At 42.3% G+C, this 13,124-nt stretch overlaps 1 protein-coding gene across 16 annotated transcripts in view; it reads left to right on the forward strand.

Annotated features, from left to right (window-relative positions):
* The window catches only part of FBRSL1 (fibrosin like 1), a 495,650-nt gene that overhangs the window by 325,103 nt on the left and 157,423 nt on the right, over nt 1-13,124 (forward strand). For all 16 annotated transcript variants that reach the window (XM_058036818.1, XM_058036824.1, XM_058036832.1 and 13 more), the window contains one exon: nt 1,348-1,377. In XM_058036818.1, the coding sequence (XP_057892801.1) occupies nt 1,348-1,377 (30 nt within the window). The remainder of the gene's footprint in view (nt 1-1,347; nt 1,378-13,124) is intronic.

A 13,124-nucleotide genomic window follows, 5' to 3' on the forward strand; every position in this document is an offset into this window, starting at 1 on the left:
GTGCACATCCTGCTAAACAGTCAGATTTCTCTGTGAAAAACATGCTGTGGATCATGTGGGGCAGTGTAAAATGGTTTCCTTTTGAAAGAAAATGAGTTCTGCTTAGTCAAGACTGTAGAAAAACAGATTCCTTAAACCAAGCATTTTCACTGCAGTAAAATGGGAATAAGGTGTCAGTTGGGAAGCTGAGCACTCTTCACTGCAGAATCACTGTGGGAGATTCCTCCAATATATCGGGGTTGTTTGTGTGCTTGGTGTGTTTCAGAGAATTTAAAAATAAAAGGTTCAAATAGAAGAAGAAGATATTAATTCTCTCATAAATCAGCAGAAAATTAAGCTGAAATTTCTGCTGTGTGACTTGAGGATAAAAGAATGTGACAGGAAAGATCCCCCTTGCCCAGTCCAGGAGGAAATCTGGACAAAATGACCAAACAGATCTATTCCTTCTTTAACATTCAAGGCACCGAATCATGTGCATTCTCATGGACCATTTCCACATTTGGAGGTTGCCACTGCTGGCTTGCAGAGCCCCCTCTTTTGACCCAGTGAATTCTGTAGGGTGCTGCCAGCTACAGAAACCCACCAGGCCATCCCCACCAGCAGCTGGCTGAAGGAGAAAATTCCCATTGGGCACCAGAACACACTGACCACTTCTGTCAGCATAACACCCCGCCATAGATTTACTGCTGCTCCCAGCTGTAAATCCTTCTGAGCTCCAGCCAGCAAGATGTGCATGTCCTGAGATGCTCAGTGCTCAAGTTATCTTTCCATCATTTGTGCTGTGAAAAGAGAGCATTTCATTTTCAGAGCCTGAGAGAGATTGCACTACAAAACTCTTTAAGTAAACACTTCCTCCTGGGATCGTGATCTCATTCAAACTAAAAAATGTACCAGAATTTATGATGTATTTTAATTACTATTCTTGGTACCACTCATTAAATTAGAAATTGATTGCCAGTTTCACAGTTTCCTTGTTAGATGACAAAGTGCTTATCAAGGTGAAGCAATGCAAAACTGTTACTATATATTCCATGATTTGGGATGATAAAAAGGCATGCTTTTTGTTGTGGTATTCATGTTACAGTGGTTGTTATAATGCATCACTGATTGTCTTTTTTGTTTAAAGTTTGCTTTCCCTATCCAAGTAAGAGTGCACCATAAATTTGTATAAGAGAGGATCTGGTTTATGCTAGCAATGTAAAAGGCATTTCTGCAGCCATCAGAAGTGTGTTTCATTGAACTGTGAACATCATAAACAGCTATCCTAAAGATTTAAGAGGATGATGCAAAAGATCCCTATACATGAAGGTGTTTCTCAAAATCTTTTTTTCTCTCTCTAATCCACAGTGTGACAGCGAGAGCGATATTGACGATAAGGTAAGACTGAATTTTCTTATTTCATATGCTTGGAAATTCCCTGATAGTCACAATAAGAATGAATTTGAAAATAACATTTTCCTCCAGTCTTCATGTGAAATTTAAAAATATCTACAATTGAATGAAAAAGCATCAGATCAGCTACTCTGTGATCTTCACTAGCTTCTATTTAGAGGAAAGAGAGTCCTGTTAACATAATAGTCTTTATTGATTATTATGTGAGCATTTTGTGAGACCTGAGTTACAGCATTGATGCTGTTTCAGAGGAAGTTTCCACTGATAACTTGTCAGGAGCCAATATTTTATATATAGTAACCTTTGAAGATGTCAGCTTTGTAATCAGTTGGAAGATGGGAGCTGCCCTCCCAAGGCAGTGTGGTAACTGTCAAGGAGTGTTTTGTCATGATGCATGCATATTTATCACAGAGCAATGATTTTCCTGACCTTCTTTTGAATACAGAGATTGGTCATTGAAAGGTTGTAGTTTGTGTATGGGGATTTCTTGTTCACCTCTGCAAGGAAAACAGACAAGTCCCACTGTGTAGCACCAGTGGCACCGTGATTTTAAAAATCAAATATATAAAAGGCTTGAGCATTCCGTGCTAGCTCCTGGCAGATCAAACCTGTCAGCCTCAGGTCAGCTCTTCATCAAACCTTTATTCTGTTTTGGCTGTCCAGTCTCTTGCATTCATTGATGAGAAGCTGTGGCACAGAGTTTTCTCCTGGATCAGCGTTACACAAGTAAAGGCTGAGTTCAGGTAGCCCTGTGTCCTCAGCAGCACACCAGCTGCATCAGAGGTTACCACGAGTTCAAGAGACTCCTCTGAAAGCTTTTTGTTAGTGTTGTTAGAGCTTTAGAAACACCAGGGTTTCTTCAACTTCTTCTTTTAAAAATACCATGAGATACTAAACATTCTTGGAGTATGGCAAGCTGTGTTTTGAGACGACAGCTTGGTTGAAGAGAAACATTTAAATCGCGTGTTGAATGAAAGATACTGTACTTATTTTATTTCATATTATTTTAAATTTATATGAGTATATATGTGTAAAGTCACTTGCTGAAACCACCCCTCTCCCCAAGTTCTCTTTCTTACAAGGTTACACAGCAGCAGAGCTGACAGCAGGGGTGGTGAGGGTGAAATATTGTTCCCTAAAAGCTTAGATACCATGGGGTTAAAACGTTTCCCAGACTGCCCAATCAAAGGAAGTAAAAGCAATCACTTAGAAAACTGTTTAAAGATCTGCCAGTCAAACCTCAGATGAAGTTGTAAGTGACATGTAGTTTTATTATACAGCTATGCTATTAATGATTATCTAAATTACACTGGTAGACCCAGCTAGCGGCATTACATCTGAGACTGACGTTTGTTAGATTAGGTTTGACTTCACCTTGTAGAGAAGAAATTGAAATCTGAACAACATTGATTAGCTTTCAGAATGTGGGATCTGAGGTTACCTTCAGAGGAAGCTGCATTGTGTTTGGCTGGTAACTTGCTGTCCTTTACAGCAAATGAAAGGCTATTATAGTGTTCCTTACCATTAATATGACATTTCTTTACATTTCTGTAACTGTAATTTGACTTTCTAGGCTCACCTATTTCCCAGCTACCTTCTCCTTAAGGTGACTCTGCCTTAATAATAACATTTCTTTTCTTCATAAGGAGAGCAGCCCAAGATCATCATCTTTCTATCTCTTGCCTGATCTGCAGAGATGTGAAACATGACACAGTCCTATTAAATAGGTCTCAGGAATTAAGTGGGGCTGTTTTTCTTGTCAGCAAAGATGCACATGCATATAAACTCACCAGGGTTGAAGTGAAGATGCTTCAAACCTTTCATGGGGATGCTGTAAGTGCAACATTGCCTTCCAGTTGGGGAGCACAGGGGCAGCCTGGCTCGCTCTGTTGATACCTGGCATTCTGCACTCCCCTGGAAATGAATTCAGTGTTTGTCTAAAACTCAACCTGACTGATGCAACCAAGAGCTGTAAAAATTTTGGTGTGACTGTCCTGAGGGACTACACTCATTTTCCTCCTCCCTGTGATGGCAAAATGTGTCTGCTGCTGATGCTCCAGGCTGTTGCAGCCAGGTGCAGGATTCAGCACAGTGCCCAGCCCAGCACCAGCCTTCCCAAATTACCTGATGGGTCGGCTTCTTTCCCCACTGCTGCAGAGCAATGCTGCCTGGTCAGCAAGAACCAGCTTTTTCAAGGTACACCTACACATGCTGGCACTGAGGAAGGGCAGGGCAGGAATTACTAATGTACTTTTGATTTGCATAACATTTTTTTGTTAGTCATAAACAGCGGGTCAGTGTTGCCTGCATAAAACTCACGAGGAAGGCAGACAAAAAAAGTTCATGTACAAGCACAAACTGAGTCAGCGACTGAGCTAGGAGCAAAACTGAAATTTTCCACCTCCTACTTCTCTCTCCGTACCATGCTAGTAATTATCCACTATTTATTTTGTTCATAGGTGTATGGGCTATTGAGCTCCTAATGTTTTCAAACATAGATGTTAGGGTAAAATTAAGGTTTTACCTTCACTGCATTGTAAAATATAAACACACTCCTGATGGTTTGGTTTTTCTCCTTGTGCAGGGCTCCAGGGGAGAAAAGCAGTTGAGCATAGTCAGTCACATGTACAGTGTATCAGAAAGAGGAGCATTACTTTAGTGCAAGGTACAGTTTCTCATGAGATTGTGAGTGTTTCCAAACATTGCGCTGCTGTTTTTAATAATTGGAGAAGAGGAGCTCAAGGCAGGGGACTTGTCAATCCCATCTACTTTCTGAGAACTGTCTCTGGCCAAGTATAGCCTTTCACTTCTGCATCACTGCTGAAATCTCAGAGGAAGTAAGTGGGATGATACTTTCTCACACCTATCATTCTGTCACCATGTGCTTCTCACAGAACTGTTTGAGATACCCAAAGTAATAAAGTGAGCTGTCCAGCCATTTAACCAAGCGAGAAACTCAGCAAATCATGCGTTCCCCGAGATGGAAATGCAAATCCTGTTTCCTGTACTCTGTGCTCAGTGAAGGACACTGGTCTGGGCTCTGCAGCTGTGAGGAGGATTGCAGTGTTGCTTGCTGGAGCTGTGGAAATGATGCTGTGCCTTTTGAGAGAAAGGGAGTCAGTCTGATACTTGTATTCCACTGTCTCTGCTCTGTGCACTAGCTGAGATGTGAAGCTCACGGTCCATAAACATTGTTACTGAAAATATATACTTCCTTTAATAGCAACAACAGCATTAACAGATAGCAATTACCCTTCATTTTCAGGAACTATAAAGTCTCCATTAATTCAAGATTTATGTAGTTATAGCATTTAGCACAGGAATAACACCACAGAGAATTGGTTTATACACATGTAATGAGAGAGCTTATGGCATACTTTAGTGAACATTAACATAATAGAGTAATATAAACCATCAACAGTTCCACTTATTGTCTCTTACCTGCTTTAGCATCACTGTGAAAAGTGGCTAGCAGCTTGGTAATGTGCTCTGTTAAATGGTGTTCTGCAGAAAGCCAAAAGTCAACTTGTGTAAAACAAGGGAATGAGTAATCTCTGCTCGTTACTCCAAAATGTTGCTCTCATTTTTTTAATAACAGTGTTCAAGATTGCATTAAAAAAGGCGCCTGTTTCTTTCTTTAAAAGTAATTCAGTGTTCATGTTCTTTCAGTCTTGGACTTCTGTCTGCTCTGTGTGAAATTGTGGGTTGTCAGCTTAATTACATGGCCCTGCCGTGAAAGTGAGCTCTCCAAATCAGGGGTTAGATATCAAGCATTCTTCATTTAATGTAGTACTAAGTAAGATGTGCAAAAATGGAATTGTATTTCTAAGTTCAGTCAGTATTTCATGTATATTCATTCTGTAGCTTGTGTTTAAGCCATAGCAATCAACTTCTGAGACAAGCAAAGTTAAATCCAAGGTGGAGACAAAAACTTTTGAAGTCATTTTTTTTCTCACGACTTTCTGCAGCAGCCCAGTGAGTTCCTTGGGGTGTGCTTGTGGCAAAGTGAATCAGCCTTGCCGTGCTGTGGTTTGCTAATCCCAGCGTCCCTGGAGGTGCCTGGGAGTTGGCAGCAGCAGCAGGAGAGCAGGGATAGATGGCAGGGGATAGATGGGAGGGGAGCAGCACGGTGGGGCTGTGATCTCCCCACCCAGCCTGGGGCTGCCTTCCCGTCCTGCTGCGTGCTGTAAAAGCTCAGAACAGCTCATGGGTTAAGGATGAGATGAGAGAGAAGGGACCCAGGTGAGTGGGTCAACAGCAGCACTGTTTCAGTGTGCCAGCAGCCCCGTTGTTGTCCAGCTTTGGTTTTGTAGGCATTACTCTAAAGGGGATATTTGTAGGTATTAGTGTTTTAGCAGGCATTTGAGAGGGCAAGTCAGGCAGCTTTATGGCCATGAATGGGAAGTTATCCTCTGTAGCAAAAGGCACAGTGGTAAGCAGTGAGGAGGGGCTTGTTTGAAAGTTTACCAAGGGGGCGATGGAGTCAGACCAGTGAGAGATGGAAGTTTGCAGCAGTGCTGAATGGCAGTGTTGGGAAGAAGGAGTAAGCTGTGAAAGGGTCAAAACACAAAGAGTGATAGTTTGCCATTCAGGAAGTGAGAAGCTGTGTAGGAAGCAAAGCCACAGATTAGGAAAATGATCTTGCAGCAATTCTTCCTTGGCATTAGGACACAGTTACATCTGCTGTCACCAAAGGAAACACAAAATAGTAAAGAAAGGGTGATGTAGCTTGACCAAGAGTGTAGCTATGTGAATAAACAGAGGATGCTCATTATGTTACAGAGAACAAGGATACACAGGACTTAAAACATAGGTTGAATATTTTGATGTCAGGAGTATTGTAAGTCAAAGAGAGTGCTGAGAACTGTGGGCTTGAGTGAGAGATGGAGGTGATAAGAGTAGAAGCAATGAGAAGAATAAACTGTATGGAAGATCTGGGGGATGAAATTATCACTGTTGTTTCAGCTGTGTTGACCTTGAAAGGATATCCACAAGCCCACAGGAAAAATCATAGTTCAGGCAGCAGGAGAAAGGGACGCAATAATGAAGAGAAGCCTGGAGTTGCTCTAGCAGGAATGGTCACTCTGTTTGTGTCTGAGATTACCCAGCAATAAGAAAAACCCCCTCCAGTGCTATTGCTGGAAGCTTCTCTTCCTCTGCTCATTACATTTTATCTGGCAGTGGAGAAGGTGGGTTCCATCTGATGTGTTTTTGGGAGGCTGGAAGTTTATTTCCCCCATTAAGTAATCTGTTATTTGCTGGTTTTGAAGCCTACCCAGACCAAGGTCCCCAAACTGGTTTTATCCATCATTCAATTGTCCTTTTCTCTGAGAAATCAAACTTGGTACTTTCCCAGATATTGAGATTCATACTGGTTGCAGCAGAAGGGAACGATCAAACATGGAATTGAGCTGAGGGCTTTCACATGGCAGTATTTGCACTTCTGTTAGCATTGCACTTCAGCCTGTGACAGTTCTCAGCTGTGGCTAACAGTGAGACATCTCCATTTGCCAGTTACTGCCCAGCTGGCTCCTCAGACAGAGCTGAAGTGGTTTTTGCCATGGGATGCTCTGGCTTGTGGACACAGTGCTGAATGTCCTTGTGGCAGTGTGTGGCCGGGCTCTGCTGCAGGCTTGGCATCCTGCAGGAGTGCTGCACATCTGCATGCACATGCATGCACAGAATCAGTGCTCCTGCTGAGGTTTATTTCTGACAGACAGAAAACCCAGTGATACAGAGTGAAAACTAGTGAGAAAGCTCTCTCCCATACAGTAATAACTGGGTAAAGACTGTTAGTTCTCCTAATGGAAGAAAGCCTCTGTTTTACAGACAATCTGTGTATTGTTATTAAAAACAGATCTGCTTTTTAAACAATATCAAAATATTGAATTTAAAATAACCTTGTAGCCCTTGAAAGATTTGGGTGCTATAAACAGGCAAATGTAATCTTGTTGCCAGTACAGGAAGACAAAAATTCACCACTCCGTGAATTTGTTTTATTTAGTCGTTCTCCATTAATAGATCTACCAGAAAAACAGCATCCTCTAAGCCCACTGCAGACCCAGTTCACTCAGTTGGTCTTTGGGAAATGCCAGATGGGGGAGAGGCTTGGCATGGCCTGGGCTTCCATCCTTCCTTCCACCCACCATGTGCAGGGAGCAGACACAAAGGTTCCTTCTGAGACTTGGGGCAGCTGAGTCAAGCCCTGCAAGTCCTTCCAGAGGGAGAGGAGCCTTCCAAGTTGTGCTTCTCATCTACAGCTCTGGTAAATATTATTAGTAATAATAGCCCTTCTTGACCTTTATATTTAAATAAAGCAAGAACGCAGTTAAAAAAATGAAACAGAGTCAAAGCTTCAGCACCAATGTGTTCCCCTCCTGCTGAGATTTTGCGTTTTTCTCTTATCCAGACAAAAACTCAAATTTTAAGTACATTAGTCTGTATATAACAAGCTGAGTCATCACAGTCTGTGGTGCCCATACTCATTCTTGAAAATGTAGAAGTTTTCAGAGCAAACAATGAGAAGAGCCTTCTAGCTTGCTGAAAAAAAAATCCATCATCAATTCACATAAAGGGCTTGAAGAGGTCTTATGTAGAGCTCTTGGGCACAACAGGATCATACCAGTTCTGCTGCTGGCAGTCAGCATGTCCCTGGCTCCCTGCTTTCCCCATTGTTTAACATCTCCCTCTTCCAGTTCCCCATCCTGGAGCGTTTTCTTATCTTACCAGGGACCTTGTGAGGAAACTTTTCAGATGTGAGGCAGCAGAGAAGAGAGCAGCTGTGTACAGCTGTCTGCCCACATAAAGAAAACCATTATAACATTGTTAGGGTAGTCTGAGTCCAAAGGGCTACCTGTGCAATGGCAGGAGCTCCTTGGAAGGTGATCAGATAGAACATAACAGAGCAGGCAGGTGATAGGAATTGGCAACTGAGTTAGGCAATTCAATTAATTAAATCGAATGATATAATTAACCGTAAAGATGCCAAGGAAATGAGAATTCTGGAGGATGCAATGCTCCAATAGCCACAATTGCAGGCCCTCATTTGGCTTGCAGAGTTTCTCATTCCTGTATTCCAAAATCAATTGCCAGGTTAGGTAAGACAGAAGGGCACAGTGTGCAGCACTGTGTCCCCTGGGCAGGAATAAAGGATAAAGCTCAAGTGGGCTCTGTTCCTTTCCTGGCTGCCCCTGGAGTGGGAAATGAACCTTCCTCTGCCCTGCCCACCCTTGATCCTCAGAGCACATTATCTGCAAACATGGTGCTTTACCCTCAGCACAAAATTCAAGTTAGAATGTCACTTCTGATTCCATATTAGTCATTATTAGTTTCTCTGTGTGTACTTTAAAGATTGTGTAATTCCAGTTAATACTTCATACTTTTTAACGTTTCCTGATGGTCTTTAATACTGACTTCTATGCAGCTGCATTTTTCTTGAGAAGGAAAATGTTCTCCAAATGACTCACGTTTGGTATTGTAGTATCTGAAAGCTTGACTTGATTCCTGTTACAGCTCTTGGTCTTACAAAGTTTCTGCATGTTCATGAGTTTGCTCTAATTTTGTTTGATACCTCTGTGACTGTCTGAGGAATGTACATGCAGTCAAAGCTGTGCATAAGTTCATAACAGAGCAGTGGCTTGAATGAAGCTTTTATGAGTTCTTATCTGCTTAAAGTGAGCTCTGCAGGTTGTGCTCTCGGGCACATGGTGCAGCACAGCTCCCATCAACTCTGTGTCTGGATGTCAGAAGCATCAGCAAGTCTTGATTACACCCACTGATGCCCAGTCTTCCACTCTTGGATGGTCAGATTGAAATATCTCACATAACAAGGTCAGTTTCCAAGGTTTCCAAGCCTTTCCTTGGCCTTTGTCACACCTGTGTCAAAATTAGTTGGAGATCTTTGCCTAAATGTTTGGCAGCAGCTGACTTAATTTGTGGTTTACGACTCCTGACAGTTTATTGGGGAAGCAAAGCGTGCCTTCATCTCCAATAATAAACAGCCCACCCGCCGACACTTTGACAGACTTAATGGTTTTTTTATACAAAAATGGACAGACTTAATGTTTCAACTGTAGCGATCATCTGTCCTGATCTCCTTAATGAAATTAGATTAAGTGCACCTGGGAAAATGCTGAGACGGCACATTGCCTTCATCACCTTCCTTAATTTAAAACCAATTTGCGGGGAAAATATCCTCTGAAGCTGAGGGAGGCAGAGAGAAGGGGGAGGGAAGGGGATTTTAGAATCTATCTGGATAGCTACTGGCAGTTTTAATTCCTTTCCCTGCTGGCAATGTGAAATATTAACAGCCATAAGAACTGAGAGTTTAAAGACTTCCTAACCTTTTTTGCCTTTCTTAGGGGAAACAGAAACAAAAAAATATCTTTATCGTCAAGATCACATATAGGAACAAAGTCCAGGATATGCTGGGGAGCAGAGTTGGGGCTGGGCAGGAAAGAGGGGAATGGCTGAAGTGTGAAAGTGTCTTCTTCCAAGAGCTAGACCACGTTTTCCTAAAATATATTGTAACCTCTAGGTGTTGGTGGTGCTCACTGTCTGCTTTTACCTTGATAATGATTCAGTTGTGCTGAAAAATAGTAATTTGCCCACATAGCTGTGAAATCAGCTGCAATATGTGCAATATAATGTGACCTGAAAACGACTGCAAATGTTCCTCTGGCTCATTCTGGGGAGAGCAAGAAACATGTCTTTTTAATTAAAAAGAAAACGTTGCAAAGAATAACAATAACTTTTCTTTTTCTCCATGAAGGATGATCCCTGTTCTCTCACTGACTGCACTGATTGGAAACACGCTTGCAGTTAGCTCAAGGTCTTCAGTGCTGAGGTGGAGAGAGCACAGTAGTCCGTGATAGGCTGGAAAGTCTCTTTATAGCAGAATTTTAAATGCTTGCAGCCTTTGTTAATTGGACTGATACAGTCCAAGCTCAGCAATGCAGTTGATTTATCCATCTCCTGTCTCTGATTTCAGTATTGCAGGAAGAGGAGAATTCACACTAGAGTTGGGCATTTTCTTCGTGGGAGATTTTCTTTATTTGCTTAGAGTTGGCTTTGTTCTTGGTGAAATCTTTCCCCGCCCAGGTTGGGCAGAGATGTGCCCCTCGTGTGTGGCTGCTCTCAGGATCACTGTGAACCCTCAGCACAAAGGGAAGCCCCGTCTAACATCTAGAAATGTCTGGTGACAGGCTGGGGTTGTGTTGAGGTAATTGATGCAAAGTCACTCCTGTTCCTCCGGCTGCTGCTGATCACCCCTCAGCACCTCAGTCATGGTGACCTGTGAAGAAAAACTCATTCAGAACAACCATGCTGAAAGTCTCAGCTAAATTACATTAATTAGTGGAGGTGGGGACCCATTTTCAAAAGTGCTCCTCACCCTAATCATAGTCAGCAGTGTCTGTGGATGCTCTGTGCATCCCAAAATCTGTTCAGCCATCTTCATCCACTTGACTGGTCTATCAGTGGGACTCCTCATGTAAGTAGGAGTTTGTATGAGTAGCCCAATTGCTGTCAATGAATAATTTAAATGATTTAAGCCTCAGACGTGCTTCTTAATAATGAGGGAAATCAGCCCCATATGTCCTTGTCCATAAATACTAGAAGATGGGGACAAGTCACTTTTAAATGGGATTCATTTATTTTTAAATGGAATCATGATAAGTGTTTTAAAGGTAATCAAGCATGTGTCGCTATCCTGAATATTATAAATATAAAAGAATATTAGCCTAAAATGGAAGGGGATCCCATTCATACATAAACTCAATTAAGGTATCATGCAAGGATAAAAGCACAGAGTAACCTTTGGTAACCAACAAAGATTTTAAGGTGTCTGTTCTTTTTATTAATTGCCACAAAGGTGGCTGAAGTGACCAAGATGTGTTATACATGTCACTATATATTATGGACACTCAGATCTCAGTTACTGAGTGACTGCAGCCATTTTCACCCCTTTAAATTTGTAGATTACCTCACCCTGCCTGTAGAAGGTGAAGCTGAAGGAAATAAGACTCTTTTGTACTGTGATTATTGAGCTTGTTCCCATAAACCAACATACATCCTACCAAAAAGGTCTCCTTCCTATCCTTGTATTTTTATTCTCCCTTTTTTTTGTGAAACATGAGTTTCTTGTCCTTTTCCCATCTCTCAGTTTTTGTCTGACAGCATCAGTGGCACCTCCTCTGCTCTGCCCGTGCTGCTGGCCCTGGGCTGTGAGATGCCAATCTCTTGCTGGTGGTTTTCTCTATGAGACAGGCTGCCTTCAAGGACCAATCTGTGGCTGTTCTCCACAAAACCAAAAAAATGTTACATATAGGGTGTTATGCAGTTAGTGATTGTTTGTATTTATGGCGAGTGTTGCATTTTAGGATCCATAAGAGAGAATCCATATTGAGACACAGGGAAGGAGAGAAGTATGCCTTCCAGTTATTTTTAGTAGCACTATAAAGTCAATTAGAGCTAAAGCAGATGTATATTAGAAGTTAATTCATATTAAGAATAGCACTGCACCAGCACCACTTTCATCTGGAAGCAGGTGCAAGTCTGTCTGTGCTACTTGCTTTAATGTGATCTAGTGCAAAAAGAAAAAAAAAAAAGGATCTTTTTAAGCCATCCTGTTAGCTTCAGAAGTTATTATATCCCACCTTCTTAGTCTGTATGATCACTGGTGTTGAATTGATTTGTCAGTGCTGCCAGTTTGCATTGCCATGGATGTAAAGGAGGTGGGAGGAAGGACAGTTCTTGCCTGGGCAATTTTGCAGTTTCCAGCTACAATTCTTGGCTGTTCAGCTGGTGGATATACTTGGTACAGTAGCAGTGCTTGAAAACATTTCAAACAGGCCTGTAAGCCCCAGTGATCATTAAATCCATTCTGTTTTATAATTTCAAACTTTCTTCTCTCCCCTTACCCTCTTTTTGAGTCTTTTTGAGTCAATGTTGTCCAAGGCAGGTAAACAGCACAGAAAGGTTTGAATGGAGGTAGGAAAGGTGATGTTGTTACCTCTCAATGTTACTCAGTTTGGCAGAGCAATGCTAATCATGTACCTAAGTCTCCTCTGCATCGTTTCAATCCTTGGCGAGCTGTGAGAAGTGGATGAAGCCTGTGCCCCAGTGCCCTGCTCAAAGCAGATCTTGGTTTTCACTCCCCCCCAAGCACACACAGCCCAGGGGCACTGGGATCTGTTTGGAGCTGGGGCTGTGGCAGCACAGGAGCCGTTCCTTGTGTCTGAGTGCTGAAACTCGCTGTTCTGTGACCTTCAGCTGTGTCCCAGGCCTGTACCTTAGGCACAATTCCCATTCAGCGTGCCATTGCAAAGAGCAAACATTGGGGGGGCAGGATAACTCTGCGGCGAGAACTGGATAATGTAGTTCAAGTCCATGGCCTAATTCCTCTGATGATGTTGTTTAAAACATTATTTTCTCATTACCCTTTGCGAGCTGAGCTTCAGAGCTCTCCATTAAAAATAACAGCAGTGACTTGAATTAATTGGTTAGAAAACATTTCTTCTCTCAGCCATGTTCCACAACAAAACCTGAGGAAGCCAAGAAAAATGCTGGCCCGGATTTGGGAGAAGTTTTGTTTAGAGGCCTGAAGCCTCCACGTTGCTCTGCAGACAAACACACATCCCTGGGTCTGTTGTAACTGCCTTGGGTTTGCAGGAAAGGAAGCCAGCCCGGCTGCAGGGCTCAAAAACAGTTGCTTGCCAGATTCTGATTTATTT

Source organism: Melospiza georgiana, chromosome 18 (assembly GCF_028018845.1).
Source record: "Melospiza georgiana isolate bMelGeo1 chromosome 18, bMelGeo1.pri, whole genome shotgun sequence".
NCBI lineage: Eukaryota > Metazoa > Chordata > Aves > Passeriformes > Passerellidae > Melospiza > Melospiza georgiana.